The sequence below is a fragment of the Brassica napus genome, assembly GCF_020379485.1.
Source record: "Brassica napus cultivar Da-Ae chromosome C7 unlocalized genomic scaffold, Da-Ae chrC07_Random_31, whole genome shotgun sequence".
NCBI classification, from domain to species: domain Eukaryota; kingdom Viridiplantae; phylum Streptophyta; class Magnoliopsida; order Brassicales; family Brassicaceae; genus Brassica; species Brassica napus.
The window spans coordinates 7,039-25,559 of NW_026014343.1; the positions used below are offsets into that span (position 1 = coordinate 7,039).

The 18,521-nt window shown below is 33.6% G+C and overlaps 1 protein-coding gene and 1 long non-coding RNA gene across 2 annotated transcripts; one reads left to right on the forward strand and one right to left on the reverse strand.

Annotated features, from left to right (window-relative positions):
- Positions 1-260: 260 nt before the first annotated feature.
- On the forward strand, positions 261-3,626 carry LOC125594985 (choline/ethanolaminephosphotransferase 2-like). The gene is made up of 19 exons (XM_048770975.1): positions 261-609; positions 751-910; positions 1,049-1,058; positions 1,140-1,190; positions 1,262-1,339; positions 1,429-1,504; positions 1,581-1,603; positions 1,682-1,782; positions 1,869-1,963; positions 2,047-2,115; positions 2,180-2,249; positions 2,331-2,394; positions 2,479-2,519; positions 2,598-2,682; positions 2,772-2,834; positions 2,926-2,984; positions 3,059-3,184; positions 3,270-3,303; positions 3,414-3,626. Exons 2-18 carry the CDS (start codon positions 774-776, stop codon positions 3,289-3,291), a joined length of 1,170 nt encoding a protein of 389 aa, XP_048626932.1. The 5' UTR covers positions 261-609; positions 751-773; the 3' UTR covers positions 3,292-3,303; positions 3,414-3,626.
- Positions 3,627-17,338: 13,712 nt separating this feature from the next.
- Positions 17,339-17,737, reverse strand: LOC125594987. Its single transcript, XR_007330070.1, has 3 exons — positions 17,613-17,737; positions 17,495-17,528; positions 17,339-17,388 (listed from the first exon to the last, which is right to left on the reverse strand). It is a non-coding gene; the product is annotated as an uncharacterized LOC125594987 (long non-coding RNA).
- Positions 17,738-18,521: the final 784 nt, after the last annotated feature.

Here is an 18,521-nt window from a genome sequence, read left to right on the forward strand (position 1 = left end):
AAATAATGTCCACTCATTTATTCTCATACATTTGATGTACTAATTTATAAGATCCGACAAAAATAGTGTTATAAAAAAACTGATAAAAACTTCTTAAAATTAAATAAGAACCATATTTTATCAATTAATTTTTATTTTCTTATTTTAAAAAAACTTAGGACTACTGAAACAAAACCTTTTTATTTTATGTTCTTGAACAAGTTAACCTCCGAATAAAAATATATTTAATAATTTGTATTCTAAATTTTATAACGGGCCTTAACGAAAAAAGTATTATATAAGATTCTCATATAAGATTCTTTTCTTAGTTTAAGGAGGAATAAAGGAGGGAATTAAATAAAGAAAATAAATAAAAAATGGTTACAGATACGCAAAGCCCTCCGCCTCTTTCCACTCTCGTCCCGCTTTGCCTCTTTTAGGACGCACGAGAGAGAGAGAGAGAGCAGAGAGAAGAGACTCATAAGCGTAGGCACAAGCTCTCTCCTCTCTCCCTCTTTCTCTTTCTCTTTCTCTTTCTCTTTATATAAAAATACAGATTCTCAGATTCTGTCGTCGACGTCGTCTTCGTCTTAATTTGTAACACATCTCCATCGCCCCCAAGCGTCGCAGGTACTCTTCGCTCCCAACCCCCTTTTATGTCTCCGCCATCTTTGGATCCAATTTGCTCCTCATTTACAAGCTTTTTTATGAAGGTCCTTCCACGCTAGTTTTGTTTGAATTTCTGAATCGATTTCGTTTGATCTTTGACAGGTTTGATTTGAGGTTATAAAGGGATGGGATACATAGGAGCACATGGGGTAGCAGCTCTTCATAGACACAAATACAGTGGTGTGGATCACTCTTACCTTGCCAAATACGTTCTCCAACCTTTTTGGAATCGTTTTGTCAAAATCTTCCCTCTCTGGATGCCGTAAGTACCCCCCCTCTTTAATGTTGGTTCTAGTTCTTGAAACATCTCATTGTTTTGATTCCTTCAAGTGGTTGGACTAACGTTTTTTGCTGTTCCTTTTTTTTTTCATGTGTTTGTCTTTGGGATATCCATATCCAGACCCAACATGGTATAAGTAAATCAAACATCAATGTCTCATTGTTACTGAAGCGATACGACTTACGGTTTGTGTGCGTTTTTTGTCTTGTAGATAACACTTACGGGGTTCATGTTTCTCATCATATCTGCGCTCTTAGGCTATGTGAGTTCCATTGATTCTTTATTCTCTCGAGCTTCCCGTTGCTTTGCTCATATGGATTTTACTGTCTTTAGGTATACTCACCTCGGTTGGATTCTCCTCCTCCTCGATGGGTTCACTTGGCACATGGACTCCTTCTGTTTTTGTATCAGGTCTATTCTCATATGCTTGTTAGTTGTTAAGTATTAAGTAGTCTTCTGTGCTGACTTATTTGGAGCGCTCTTATGATTGATGTTTGTAGACATTTGATGCGGTTGATGGAAAGCAAGCACGAAGAACAAACTCCAGTAGCCCACTCGGAGAGCTCTTTGATCATGGTACTCTTATCTTTCTTTCTTTCTTAGCAATGAAAGCAATCCCTTTCTTCTTAACACACATTTCAATTTCTTGTAGGTTGTGATGCACTTGCTTGTGCGGTATGCTTTACATTCCCTTTTTCTTCTTCTTATATTCCTTTATCTTTAGCTTATTTATTCAATTTCTGCAATAAACAGTTTGAAACGATGGCATATGGGAGTACTGCTATGTGTGGAAGAGATACTTTCTGGTTCTGGATTATATCAGCTATTCCATTTATTGGATCTACATGGGAAACGTAAGTGTGTTACATTTCTTCAGCTTAACTCTGTTTTCTTATGAAACTCGAAATAACTTGCTCTCTTTACCCTTTTGTGTCATTAGCTATTTTACCAATATACTGACTCTCCCGGTAGTCAATGGTCCTACAGAAGGTCTTGCACTTATATACTGTGGTCACTTCTTCACAGCCATTGTTGGTAAAGCTTCAAACTATACTATATTATACAAAAACCTCTTTGTTACTAGCATTCATTTTTTTTTTAAATCTTCCATCTTAAAGGTGCTGAATGGTGGGCTCAGCAGTTTGGAGAGTCAATCCCCTTGTTTAGTTGGGTGCCCTTCTTGAACGGTAAGTTTTTCATCTTTGTGTGTATCCCAAAGTTGTCTCCTTAACATTTCTTGTTTTTTTACAGAGATTACAACATCAAGAGTAGTACTAATAACGATGGTTGCTTTTGCTGTTATACCAACACTTGCATTCAGGTGAGTCTTATGAGAGTTCAATGATCTTGCATTTCAAACTCTTTCTATGCATTTTGCTCTGCTCACATCTTTATTCTACAGCGTGTCCAATGTATACAAAGTTATACAGCCAAGAAAAGGAAGCATGTTTGTAGCATTATCTATGGTATAGTCTGATATGATTGACACTCTTATTTTCCATTTTCTTTATATAACTTTGTGTAATGTAGATATCTTTTTGTGTATTCAGCTGTTTCCATTCGTTGGGCTACTTGCAGGAGTTTTGATTTGGTATGTCTTTTCTAATTTTTCTTTCTTTCTTTCAACGTGGTCTCACTGAGACTTATCGGTATCCTTTGTCTTAATCAGGGACTACTTGTCTCCAACTGATCTCATAAGAAACTACCCTCACTTAGTTGTACTGGGAACTGGTCTTGCATTTGGATTCATTGTGGTAAGCAAATCTTGTTTTGAATTTGTATTCATTTTTTAAATGATGAACTGAAAGCTGAGCCCATTAGTCAAATGGTTTTATGATTCCAGGGAAGAATAATTTTAGCTCACATATGTGATGAACCAAAAGGATTAAAAACAAACATGTGCATGGTAAAAATCCTATAAACCTCGCTCTTCTTTGCACAGTCACTGCTTAAGTAATTTTCTTCATAGTATTCATGAACATTTCTCTTGTATACAGTCACTGCTTTACCTTCCCTTTGCACTAGCAAATGCTCTAACCGCTAGACTCAACAACGGGTATCTTCTTTGTTCTCTTTGCTTTGTGGATTTTATCAGATTTTTAGTCTTTAATACTTTTAATCTCTGTGTAGGGTTGCTCTAGTGGATGAGTTTTGGGTGCTTCTTGGTTATTGTATATTCACAATGGCACTATACATGCATTTTGCAACCTCAGTCATTCATGAAATCACTACTGCACTTGGAATCTACTGCTTCAGGTTTGTATAATATAATCCCTTTTTTGGTACCATTTTAATCATTATAGTTTACAACAACCTGATTTTATTTGAACTGTTTCGTCAGGATTACACGTAAGGAAGCTTGAAGGAAGCTCAAGGTATGTTTGTTTATTTAGGTTTTAGATTTTTTCTTTTCCAGTTCTTAAGAACTTGTGTGTTGGTTTAATGTTCATCTGCTTCTTAAACGTTTTTTTTTCTTTCTTTCCAGGGAGGATAATGCAAATCCCAACACGAATCTTAATATTATTTTTTCACTGAAATTAAACGACTGATCGATATATTTTTGGATGAATAGCCTTTAATCTTATTATTTTGTTTGGTCGAAATAGGTAATTCATGTAGAACTATTTTTGTAATGTTTCTACGAAAAAGAATGATTTTTCGTGATTATTTATTTATGAATTTGGTTTTATTGATTACATTTTTTGAGGTCTTATCGCGATTTGCTTTTAGTTTTTGGAAATTTAATTTCGTGTTAATGTTTATTACAATAAAAAAAGAATCGGAATATAATATATATATATATATATATATATATATGCTTTTATATATTATAGATCTTTGTCGGGACAATAAAATAAATTATTGGAAATCATCTTATATATTTTAATCTCTATTTTAAATTAAAACATGAATATAAACATTCTCTATATATTAATCGAGGATCATTTAAAAAGTTGTAACTTTAAATTTGTAATAATTAAAAAGATACCTTATTTAGGTGTCACTTAATTATGATGATAATTTAGCTCACAAAATGTTGGTCCAAAATTTAATTAATAAGGAACATTATATTAATCCAAAATATAAGAAAATGTATTCTTTCCTTAAATAAAAGCCACGGATTACTTAATATGATTAACATATATATGACAATGAATGATTATTAATAATAATGATTTGATAACAATTTTTGCGTCCGTTCTCATTTTATCATATTTTGAATTTTTTTAAAACGAATTTAAATTACAAAAATGTTAAAAATCCGTTTGAAAATTTTGTGATCAATGGATTAATTTTTTTTTGTTATAACAAGATACAAATGATCATACAATCATATTAATAAGAATTTTTATTTAATAGATATTTATATCAAATAATATATATATATATATTAATATCATTTAAACTAAAATATGTACCATTTAAAAATAAATAATATATTAATTTTGAAATTTGCATTGAAAGAGTATTGAGACCTTAATATTTTAATTTTGAAATTTGCATCGAAAAATACCACATCAAATTTTTTGAGATTAATGGTTTAAATTTTGTTACATCAAATATACAAATGTTAATAAATATATATGATTAGAAAGTCTCAATAATAAATATTTATATTAAAATATGCTATATAATATAATTATATACAATATAAAATAAAAAATAATTATTTTGATTTATTTACCATAAATATATTATAAATAAACAAGAGGTATTGTTTTGATTTATGTGATTACTATAATCTCCTATATATTAATTGAGAAACAATTGATTACTCTAGCAAGCGTAAATTTTTTTTAATTAATATTGTTCAAAAATCTTACAAGAAATCGATACAATTAAGATTTATTTAGAAGTTATTGAAATCATTTAGCGAGAATATAGATTGCACAACAAATTTGTTTTCCTAACCCTAACCCCCTTTCTATTCATCACAACACCGACATATAATATTTGAAAGTGTCAATTGACAATCTGAAATGATAACTTTTTTTAAAGTTCAGCCCATTATTTTTTTAAATGGGCTTAGAACAATTTTTAATGATTAACTAAATGGACCACATATATAGTAAAATGTGTTTTGGTTTAAAAATTGTTGCATATCCAAAATCAATATGTACGATCATCATTTTCGTTTAAAATTTTGTCACAATAAAAATATAGGGTTGGAAAATCGAATCCAAAAAAATAAACAAAGGCCGATCCAAAGAATAGTACTGAACTTTAACCAAAATTGGTTAGATGTCCATGGGTTCAAATTTTTTGTATCTAGAGAACCGGAACAGAACTCGATCCAAACCGTAATATTTTAGGTATCCGAATATATCCGAATAAGATTTATATACTTAAATATATTATTTTTAAAAATTTAATATCTAAAAGAATATATAAAATATATAAGATGTTTTTAAGTTGTCCAAACTTTTTGGAAATATATACAAATAGTTATAAGTACATGTTCAAAATAGCTAAACGATACTTAGAATACCTAAAATACTTAAAATATCTATTGATTTTCTATCTAAATATTTAAGCTAAACCAATTTTTATGTTAAGTTTAAGTATTTTGATGTACATTATTCAGATTTATATGTTATACATTATTTTTATTTTTAGATTTGAAAACTTTAAAGCATATATGAACTTTAATTTAAAAATAAAAAATAAATAGGTATCTGAACCCTAACTCAAACCAAACCAAATGGTATTTAAATGTCTATTCATAATCAAATGTAGTGGAAGCACCTTAGCCTATTGGTTAAGGTTTAAAGGCTTCTACACCCAGGGGTTCAAATCCCAGACTATGCAATTTCTTGCAGATTATAGGATGCGAAGCTTTCGGAGGTTCCAGAGTACTGTAAGCAGAGCTGTTCGTTGTGGTCGCCTGTCCTTCGAGGATGTCGTACATGCAGAACCGTCTGTGGTTTCAAGTGTTTCGGGGAGAGCTTCATCGTGGAATCATTATTCGTGGAGCTATTCATCATTATCGCATATGTTGTAGGTAGTTGATCATCATATCTAATAGATTTAGAGATTATATGATGATGTAATGTGTTACCCAGCGTTAAAAAAAACAAAAATCAAATGTGAAAAAAATTATTGATAACAAAATGTATATTGTATATAAAATTTAAGTACAATATATTTTTAAAAGAATTCATATGCGCAAGGCATGAGTAATGATACTATTAGGCGGTGCATATGGTTTTGGATGTTTCGGCCGCCGGTTTAGAGCTAACCACACTGAACCGACATGTGAATGCAGAAGGTAGTGTCCTAATGTGTAGAAAAGATAAATAAACTATAGTAAACGAGAAAAGCAAGATCTTGTGTCTAAAGGAATGAATAACCCAATTATGGAACAGAAACAACATAATTAATGAACAACGGAACAATACAACACAATGATTATGAACACATTTAACACATATATACGCAGCAAAATTCAAACTGAAATTCCTTTTCTGTTTTAGTTAAAAAATGTAGATGTAGAATAATATTAAAAGAGACAAAACATACCTTAGAACATTGACATGTCCCAAATGATGTCTATTGTTCAAGCATGCTGCCTGGGGCGTGCCGACTTTTGCATTATCTCACTTTTTAACCCACCCATTTCCCTTCTATTTTAAAATTTGTAAAACGATTTTATTTTTATTTTACTTATGGTTTTAGAGTTCATTCATATATTTCCTAAACATTCTTTAATTTTGTGCACTAAATTTTAGTTTTGGTGATTTTCTTTTTGGTAAAATAGTTTTGGTGATGTTGTTATCGAGTATTGCTGCTTATAATAAACTGTTGGATTTTAGATTTTTGTATATAACATAAATTATATATATATATATATATATATGTATATAAAAACATAAATAGAACGTACAAATGTTATAAATCATATTGTGGATGTCCATAACCGGTCCGGTTTATAACCGGCGCAATGAATCGACCGTGAGGAGGGAGAGAGAATCGACATCTTGCATTTTCCTTATTAGATTATGATTTGTACTGTTTTTATATTTGTATTTCATTTTTTTAGTCTTTCCATTATTTTATGACGGTGTAATTTCCTATATATAAATGGCTCCTTATGTTTATGAATAATACATAAACATAGATTTTATTCTCTAGTTTCACAACACGTTATCAGCACGATTACGTTCTAAACCCTAAGCTAAAGTCCGAACCCTAAAACCCTAATCTCATCCCGGCGATAAACCCTACACCCGACGACAAAACCTAATCTGATCGAGAACCTAAAACCCCATACTCAAGGCGTTCCCGATCTCAGCACGCAACCTCAGTCTGTTCCTCAGCTCGTGACTTCAGCCTTTTTGCGAGACACGATTTCAGCCTGCTCGACGCGACCCGATACCGTTCGATAGCCAGCACGTTCACGACCCAATAGCTGCTTGCTCCCGTTCGCGACTCGTCTCAGCTTTAATCCGTTCGCGACAGACAGCAACCCGTTCGCGACCCGACAGCAACGATCAGATCGCGTTCTTCTCTATTCGGTGGTCCATTCAACCCGACTTGAGGTTTAGGTAAAACTAAAACCTAAGAACCAAACAGTAAGGCAATAGATCCAATCCCTAATAACCTAAATTGAATCTTATTGCTTGATTAAAATCGAAACCCTAATTCCCTAAAGCCCAGCCGCATGCATACCATGCAAACCCTAATCGAAATTTGATTTGATTGTTTATGTGATTGAATGTTTTGAATATGATTATCATCACATAGAACCGATTGCTAGGATTGATTAATCTCATACTTGAATTTGGTTGATTGAATTGATGAACTAATTGAATGTTATCTTGCGATAGAAATTGCCTTAGATGATTAGTTCTCATCTTGTTTAAAACTTGAAACCGACCGGCTTGTTCATATTGAAACCCTAATTCCATTAATCTCATTGAATATGATCGTTTGGTTGATAGTAACTAAACCCCTTGATGCATTGCTTGATTGTTTATTGAGGTTTCATGATCACTTAGAATTATTCTTGCTAAAGATGAATAACCGATTGCATTAAGATCATATAGAAACCGATTGCTAAGATTGTTCATACTCTTGGCCGTGCGGCTTGTCTTGCATTATGCATGTTTGGATTGTTTGGTCGTGCGGCTTGTTAGCATATCATGCATGCATAATCGTATAAACTAAATGCATCATATCCGTTTAGTCGTGTGACCAATTTGCATTATATATCTTGTCTTGTATGCATTATAAGAACATTATAAATCCTAAGAATGAAATATATGATTTCATATGTCGAAAATCAACAACTTGGATTTTGCTGCCCTAAATCTCTCTGGAGATAATTACTTGCAATGGGCACTTGATGCTAAGATCATCCTGAAATCCAAGGGACTCGGTGAATGTATCACCGAGGGCAATAATGCAACTGAGAAAGATAGATATAGTGCGATATTAGTTATACGCCATCATCTTATTGAGAGTCTCAAAGATCAGTATTTGACTATTGAGAATCCTCTAAACCTTTGGACATAGTTGAAAACGAGATATGATCACCAGAGAACAGTGTTATTACCAAAGGCTATGTATGATTGGAGGAATCTCAGAATCCAGGACTTCAAGTCCGTGGACGAGTATAACTCGACCCTGTTTAAAATAGTTTCAAAATTGAAACTGTGTGGTGAGGATATAACGGATAAGGATATGCTTGAGAAAACCTTTTCCACCTTCCACACAAGCAATGTGTTGTTACAACAACAATACCGTGAGAAGGGCTTCACAACTTATGCTAATCTGATCTCTTGTCTCTTGCTCGCTGAGCAGAACAATGAACTATTGATGTGAAACAGTGAATTGAGACCTCCTGGAACAAACCCATTACCTGAGGCACATGCGACCGTAGAGGCTAAGAAAGAGTCGAACCATGTCCAGAGTGATAGCCAACACAACTGTGGTCGTGGAAAATGGCATGGACATGGTGGTCGAGACCGAAACTCGTTTGGTCGAGGCCAAGGCAACTCATATGGCCGTGGCTCCTATGGAGGCCGTGGACATGGCCGAGGCCGTGGTACATCTTTCAAGCCACAAAGCTCGACCAAATCCGTGTGCCATAGATGTGGTATGGATAATCATTGGGCTAAGACATGTATGACTCCCAAACATCCCGTTGACCTCTACCAAGAGAGTTTGAAAGGGAAGAATCCTGAAGCTCATATGACTTATCAAGATGGTGAAGATGATTTCAATCATGAACGAGACGATCTTATGGATTATGAAACTTCAGATTGTTTAAAAGAATGAAGTTGAATTCAACATCTATGTTTTTGTGTTCTTTGTTTTATGTTTTCTATGTTTTGATTGCTTTGAACTTATTTTATTAATGAATGAAAGTTTTTATATGAAGTCTCTAAAGTATCATTCCGGGTATAGCCAGTCTCATAGAGGGCTACGGCTAGGCTACATCCTGTTGTCTAAGGGTAGTCATCTAGAGATATCATATGCATTGTATTCACTCAGCTATAAAAGAAGCCTATTGAGCTTTAAATACATTCAAATGAATGGCTTTCATATTGAGACTAAGGGCGAAGGAAACAAAGAGTTCCTTCAGATCATAGAGATTGGCCAAGGCTATAAGAAAGTCCTAGAGTCTATACATGTGCTCTCTACTGGCCTTTTACTATGCTAAGGTCGGAATGATAGAGACCAATGCTGGTGAGTTCACGTCTCAAGCGTTTAATGATTACTGTATGTCCATGGGGGTAAGTGTGGAACACTCCGTGGCACATGTACATACACAGAACGGCTTGGCCGAATCATTCATAAAACGAATTCAGCTAATAGCTAGACCATTGCTTGGGGACACGCGGTCTTGCACGCGGCCGAACTGATTCGTATCAGACCGTCTAGTGAACATAAATATCCCCCATCACAATTGCTTACGTGTCATGAGCCAGACATATCCCATCTTAAGACATTTGGCTGTGCCGTCTATGTACCAATTGCTCCACCACAGAGAACAAAGATGGGACCTCAAAGGAGGATGGGGATATATGTTGGATATGATTCTCCCACGATTATAAAATACCTTGAGCCAACTACGGGTGATTTATTTAAGGCCAGGTATGCGGATTTCACTTTGATGAATCCGAACATCCAACATTAGGGGGAGATAGCAATAAGCTGGTAAAAAAAGATTACCTGGAATCAAACATCCTTATCTTGGCAAGATCCTCGAACTCAAGAATGTGATTTAGAAGTTCAAAAGATAATCCATTTACAAAAGCTAGCTAATCAATTGTCAGATTCCTTTGCTGACCCGAAAAGAGTGACTAAGTCATATATACCAGTCATATATACCAGCTGCTAATGCCCAATCAGAATTGATCTTCAAGAGGGACACAATCAAGTTGCTACAGAGTCTAGACAATGTTTGAAACGTGGTAGACCAATAGGTTCCAAAGATAGAACCCTCAGAAAACTAAGAAAGGTGCAGAGAATGAAACCGAGGTTGTGAAACCCTAGACAACCTCGGTTTCTTCTCTGCACCTTTTCTTAGTTTTCTGAGGGTTCTTATCTTTGGAACCTATTGGTCTACCACGTTTCAAACATTGTCTAGACTCTGTAGCAACTTGATTGTGTCCCTCTTGAAGATCAATTCTGATTGGTGCATTAGCAGCTGGTATATATGATGGTATATATGACTTAGTCACTTTTCGGGTCAGCAAAGGAATCTGACAATTGATTAGCTAGCTTTTGTAAATGGATTATCTTTTGAACTTCTAAATCACATTCTTGAGTTCGAGGATCTTGCCAAGATAAGGATGTTTGATTCCAGGTAATCTTTTTTTACCAGCTTATTGCTATCTCCCCCTAATGTTGGATGTTCGGATTCATCAAAGTGACAATCCGCATACCTGGCCTTAAATAAATCACCCGTAGTTGGCTCAAGGTATTTTATAATCGTGGGAGAATCATATCCAACATATATCCCCATCCTCCTTTGAGGTCCCATCTTTGTTCTCTGTGGTGGAGCAATTGGTACATAGACGGCACAGCCAAATGTCTTAAGATGGGATATGTCTGGCTCATGACACGTAAGCAATTGTGATGGGGGATATTTATGTTCACTAGACGGTCTGATACGAATCAGTTCGGCCGCGTGCAAGACCGCGTGTCCCCAAGCAATGGTCTAGCTATTAGCTGAATTCGTTTTATGAATGATTCGGCCAAGCCGTTCTGTGTATGTACATGTGCCACGGAGTGTTCCACACTTACCCCCATGGACATACAGTAATCATTAAACGCTTGAGACGTGAACTCACCAGCATTGGTCTCTATCATTCCGACCTTAGCATAGTAAAGGCCAGTAGAGAGCACATGTATAGACTCTAGGACTTTCTTATAGCCTTGGCCATCTCTATGATCTGAAGGAACTCTTTGTTTCCTTCGCCCTTAGTCTCAATATGAAAGCCATTCATTGAATGTCTTTAAAGCTCAATAGGCTTCTTTTATAGCTGAGTGAATACAATGCATATGATATCTCTAGATGACTACCCTTAGACAACAGGATGTTAGCCTAGCCGTAGCCCTCTATGAGACTGGCTATAGGAATGATACTTGAGACTCATATAAAAACTTTCATTCATTAATAAAATAAGTTCAAAGCAATCAAAACATAGAAAACAAAAGCAAAGAACACAAAAACATAGATGTTGAATTCAACTTCATTCTTTTAAACAATCTGAAGTTTCATAATCCATAAGATCGTCTCGTTCATGATTGAAATCATCTTCACCATCTTGATAAGTCATATGAGCTTCAGGATTCTTCCCTTTCAAACTCTCTTGGTAGAGGTCAACGGATGTTTGGGAGTCATACATGTCTTAGCCCAATGATTATCCATACCACATCTATGGCACACGGATTTGGTCGAGCTTTGTGGCTTGAAAGATGTACCACGGCCTCGGCCATGTCCACGGCCTCCATAGAGCCACGGCCATATGAGTTGCCTTGGCCTCGACCAAACGAGTTTCGGTCTCGACCACCATGTCCATGCCATTTTCCACGACCACAGTTGTGTTGGCTATCACTCTGGACATGGTTCGACTCTTTTTAGCCTCTACGGTCGCATGTGCCTCAGGTAATGGGTTTGTTCCAGGAGGTCTCAATTCACTGTTTCACATCAATAGTTCATTGTTCTGCTCAGCGAGCAAGAGACAAGAGATCAGATTAGCATAAGTTGTGAAGCCCTTCTCACGGTATTGTTGTTGTAACAACACATTGCTTGTGTGGAAGGTGGAAAAGGTTTTCTCAAGCATATCCTTATCCGTTATATCCTCACCACACAGTTTCAATTTGAAACTATTTTAAACAGGGTCGAGTTATACTCGTCCACGGACTTGAAGTCCTGGATTCTGAGATCCTCCAATCATACATAGCCTTTGGTAATAACACTGTTCTCTGGTGATCATATCTCGTTTTCAACTATGTCCAAAGGTTTAGAGGATTCTCAATAGTCAAATACTGATCTTTGAGACTCTCAATAAGATGATGGCGTATAATTAATATCGCACTATATCTATCTTTCAGTTGCATTATTGCCCTCGGTGATACATTCACCGAGTCCCTTGGATTTCAGGATGATCTTAGCATCAAGTGCCCATTGCAAGTAATTATCTCCAGAGAGATTTAGGGCAGCAAAATCCAAGTTGTTGATTTTCGACATATGAAATCATATATTTCATTCTTAGGATTTATAATGTTCTTATAATGCATACAAGACAAGATATATAATGCAAATTGGTCACACGACTAAACGGATATGATGCATTTAGTTCATACGATTATGCATGCATGATATGCTAACAAGCCGCACGGCCAAACAATCCAAACATGCATAATGCAAGACAAGCCGCACGGCCAAGAGTATGAACAATCTTAGCAATCGGTTTCTATATGATCTTAATGCAATCGGTTATTCATCTTTAGCAAGAAAATTCTAAGTGATCATGAAACCTCAATAACAATCAAGCAATGCATCAAGGGGTTTAGTTACTATCAACCAAACGATCATATTCAATGAGATTAATGGAATTAGGGTTTCAATATGAACAAGCCGGTCGGTTTCAAGTTTTAAACAAGATGAGAACTAATCATCTAAGGCAATTTCTATCGCAAGATAACATTCAATTAGTTCATCAATTCAATCAACCAAATTCAAGTATGAGATTAATCAATCCTAGCAATCGGTTCTATGTGATGATAATCAGATTCAAAACATTCAATCACATAAACAATCAAATCAAATTTCGATTAGGGTTTGCATGGTATGCATGCGGCTGGGCTTTAGGGAATTAGGGTTTCGATTTTAATCAAGCAATAAGATTCAATTTAGGTTATGGGATTGGATCTATTGCCTTACTGTTTGGTTCTTAGGTTTTAGTTTTACCTAAACCTCAAGTCGGGTTGAATGGACCACCGAATAGAGAAGAACGCGATCTGATCGTTGCTGTCGGGTCGCGAACGGGTTGCTGTCTGTCGCGAACGGATTAAAGCTGAGACGAGTCGCGAACGGGAGCAAGCAGCTATTGGGTCGTGAACGTGCTGGCTATCGAACGGTATCGGGTCGCGTCGAGCAGGCTGAAATCGTGTCTCGCAAAAGGCTGAAGTCACGAGCTGAGGAACAGACTGAGGTTGCGTGCTGAGATCGGGAACGCCTTGAGTATGGGGTTTTAGGTTCTCGATCAGATTAGGTTTTGTCGTCGGTGTAGGGTTTATCGCCGGGATGAGATAGGGTTTTAGGGTTCGGACTTTAGCTTAGGGTTTAGAACGTAATCGTGCTGATAACGTGTTGTGAAACTAGAGAATAAAATCTATGTTTATGTATTATTCATAACATAAGGAGCCATTTATATATAGGAAATTACACCGTCATAAAATAATGGAAAGACTAAAAAAATGAAATACAAATATAAAAACAGTACAAATCATAATCTAATAAGGAAAATGCAAGATGTCGATTCTCTCTCCCTCCTCACGGTCGATTCATTGCGCCGGTTATAAACCGGACCGTTATGGACATCCACAAATGATTTATAACTTTGTACGTTCTATTTATTTTTTATATACATATATATATATATATATATATAATTTATGTTATATACAAAAATCTAAAATCCAACAGTTTATTATAAGCAGCAATACTCGATAACAACATCACCAAAACTATTTTACCAAAAAGAAAATCACCAAACTAAAATTTAGTGCACAAAATTAAAGAATGTTTAGGAATATATGAATGAACTCTAAAACCATAAGTAAAATAAATAAAATCGTTTTACAAATTTAAAATAGAAGGGAAATGGGTGGGTTAAAAAGTGAGATAATGCAAAAGTCGGCACGCCCCAGGCAGCATGCTTGAACAATAGACATCATTTGGGACATGTCAATGTTCTAAGGTATGTTTTGTCTCTTTTAATATTATTCTACATCTACATTTTTAACTAAAACAGAAAAGGAATTTCAGTTTGAATTTTGCTGCGTATATATGTGTTAAATGTGTTCATAATCATTGTGTTGTATTGTTCCGTTGTTCATTAATTATGTTGTTTCTGTTCCATAATTGGGTTATTCATTCCTTTAGACACAAGATCTTGCTTTTCTCGTTTACTATAGTTTATTTATCTTTTCTACACATTAGGACACTACCTTCTGCATTCACATGTCGGTTCAGTGTGGTTAGCTCTAAACCGGCGGCCGAAACATCCAAAACCATATGCACCGCCTAATAGTATCATTACTCATGCCTTGCGCATATGAATTCTTTTAAAAATATATTGTACTTAAATTTTATATACAATATACATTTTGTTATCAATAATTTTTTTCACATTTGATTTTTGTTTTTTTTAACGCTGGGTAACACATTACATCATCATATAATCTCTAAATCTATTAGATATGATGATCAACTACCTACAACATATGCGATAATGATGAATAGCTCCACGAATAATGATTCCACGATGAAGCTCTCCCCGAAACACTTGAAACCACAGACGGTTCTGCATGTACGACATCCTCGAAGGACAGGCGACCACAACGAACAGCTCTGCTTACAGTACTCTGGAACCTCCGAAAGCTTCGCATCCTATAATCTGCAAGAAATTGCATAGTCTGGGATTTGAACCCCTGGGTGTAGAAGCCTTTAAACCTAACCAATAGGCTAAGGTGCTTCCACTACATTTGATTATGAATAGACATTTAAATACCATTTGGTTTGGTTTGAGTTAGGGTTCAGATACCTATTTATTTTTTATTTTTAAATTAAAGTTCATATATGCCTTAAAGTTTTCAAATCTAAAAATAAAAATAATGTATAACATATAAATCTGAATAATGTACATCAAAATACTTAAACTTAACATAAAAATTGGTTTAGCTTAAATATTTAGATAGAAAATCAATAGATATTTTAAGTATTTTAGGTATTCTAAGTATCGTTTAGCTATTTTGAACATGTACTTATAACTATTTGTATATTTCCCAAAAGTTTGGACAACTTAAAAACATCTTATATATTTTATATATTCTTTTAGATATTAAATTTTTAAAATAATATATTTAAGTATATAAATCTTATTCGGATATATTCGGATACCTAAAATATTACGGTTTGGATCGAGTTCTGTTCCGGTTCTCTAGATACAAAAAAATTTGAACCCATGGACATCTAACCAATTTTGGTTAAAGTTCAGTACTATTCTTTGGATCGGCCTTTGTTTATTTTTTTGGATTCGATTTTCCAACCCTATATTTTTATTGTGACAAAATTTTAAACGAAAATGATGATCGTACATATTGATTTTGGATATGCAACAATTTTTAAACCAAAACACATTTTACTATATATGTGGTCCATTTAGTTAATCATTAAAATTGTTCTAAGCCATTTAAAAAAATAATGGTCTGAACTTTAAAAAAAGTTATCATTTCAGATTGTCAATTGACACTTTCAATATTATATGTCGGTGTTGTGATGAATAGAAAGGGGGTTAGGGTTAGGAAAACAAATTTGTTGTGCAATCTATATTCTCGCTAAATGATTTCAATAACTTCTAAATAATCTTAATTGTATCGATTTCTTGTAAGATTTTTGAACAATATTAATTAAAAAAAATTTACGCTTGCTAGAGTAATCAATTGTTTCTCATTAATATATAGGAGATTATAGTAATCACATAAATCAAAACAATACCTCTTGTTTATTTATAATATATTTATGGTAAATAAATCAAAATAATTATTTTTTATTTTATATTGTATATAATTATATTATATAGCATATTTAATATAAATATTTATTATTGAGACTTTCTAATCATATATATTTATTAACATTTGTATATTTGATGTAACAAAAATTTAAACCATTAATCTCAAAAAATTTGATGTGGTATTTTTCGATGCAAATTTCAAAATTAAAATATTAAGGTCTCAATACTCTTTCAATGCAAATTTCAAAATAATATATTATTTATTTTTAAATGGTACATATTTTAGTTTAAATGATATTAATATATATATATATATTATTTGATATAAATATCTATTAAATAAAAATTCTTATTAATATGATTGTATGATCATTTGTATCTTGTTATAACAAAAAAAAATTATCCATTGATCACAAAATTTTCAAACGGATTTTTAACATTTTTGTAATTTAAATTCGTTTTAAAAAAATTCAAATATGATAAAATGAGAACGGACGCAAAAATTGTTATCAAATCATTATTATTAATAATCATTCATTGTCATATATATGTTAATCATATTAAGTAATCCGTGGCTTTTATTTAAGGAAAGAATACATTTTCTTATATTTGGATTAATATAATGTTCCTTATTAATTAAATTTTGGACCAACATTTTGTGAGCTAAATTATCATCATAATTAAGTGACACCTAAATAAGGTATCTTTTAATTATTACAAATTTAAAGTTACAACTTTTTAAATGATCCTCGATTAATATATAGAGAATGTTTATATTCATGTTTTAATTTAAAATAGAGATTAAAATATATAAGATGATTTCCAATAATTTATTTTATTGTCCCACAAAGACAAATATCTATAATATATAAAAGCATATATATATATATATTATATATATATTATATTCCGATTCTTTTTTATTGTAATAAACATTAACACGAAATTAAATTTCCAAAACTAAAAGCAAATCGCGATAAGACCTCAAAAATGTAATCAATAAAACCAAATTCATAAATAAATAATCACGAAAAATCATTCTTTTTCGTAGAAACATTACAAAAATAGTTCTACATGATTACCTATTTCGACCAAACAAAATAATAAGATTAAGGCTATTCATCATCCAAAAATATATCGATCAGTCGTTTAATTCAGTGAAAAATAATATTAAGATTCGTGTTGGGATTTGCATTATCCTCCCTGGAAAGAAAGAAAAAAACGTTTAAGAAGCAGATGAACATTAACCAACACACAAGTTCTTAAGAACTGGAAAAGAAAAATCTAAAACCTAATATAACAAACATACCTTGAGCTTCCTTCAAGCTTCCTTACGTGTAATCCTGACGAAACAGTTCAAATAAAATCAGGTTGTTGTAAACTATAATGATTAAAATGGTACCAAAAAGGGATTATATTATACAAACCTGAAGCAGTAGATTCCAAGTGCAGTAGTGATTTCATGAATGACTGAGGTTGCAAAATGCATGTATAGTGCCATTGTGAATATACAATAACCAAGAAGCACCCAAAACTCATCCACTAGAGCAACCCTACACAGAGATTAAAAGTATTAAAGACTAAAAATCTGATAAAATCCACAAAGCAAAGAGAACAAAGAAGATCCCGTTGTTGAGTCTAGCGGTTAGAGCATTTGCTAGTGCAAAGGGAAGGTAAAGCAGTGACTGTATACAAGAGAAATGTTCATGAATACTATGAAGAAAACTTTACTTAAGCAGGGTGACTGTGCATCAGAAGTACCATGGAACATGTTTGTTTTTTTAAAGTCCTTTTGGTACACAACTAATAAAATTATTCTACTGGACTAAATCATAAACCATTTGACAATGGGCTCACTTTCGAGTTCATCACAAACATGAATACAAATTCAAAACACTTTGCTTACCCAATGAATCGGAAGTCAAAAACCAAGTGATGACATGTTCTAAAATTGGGCTTTCAGACTACCGGAGTCTCAGGTCCCACGTAATTTCGTAAGAAAAATTGAAAATATTAAAAAATCATAAAAGCCCAAAGCACATATGAATTTTTGCCACAAAATAACTAATTACACAAAGTTATCAAAGAAATTTTAGATGGAGTGTCAATCATATCAGATTATACCATAGATAATGCTACAAACATGCTTTCTCTTATTGATGATTACACACGTGGTATACGATTAACAAGATCAAGTGTGAGCCGAGCAAACAAAGAAGAGTTTGAATGCCAGAAACAACCGATAAGTCTCATGAACCACTGTTTTCGTGAATAAAGCAAAGCAAAATTTTAGTAAAGATCATACCAAATCAAAAACTTGCAAAGTAAGGCTTCCC

Bases quoted from the DNA above. Each gene is read 5' to 3' on its own strand.
- LOC125594985 (XM_048770975.1), top strand. From the start codon at position 774: ATGGGATACATAGGAGCACATGGGGTAGCAGCTCTTCATAGACACAAA. The intron at 1,340-1,428 runs GTCTATTCTCAT...TGATGTTTGTAG, and splicing joins TCCTTCTGTTTTTGTATCAG to ACATTTGATGCGGTTGATGG. The intron at 2,395-2,478 runs GTATAGTCTGAT...TTGTGTATTCAG, and splicing joins TGTTTGTAGCATTATCTATG to CTGTTTCCATTCGTTGGGCT.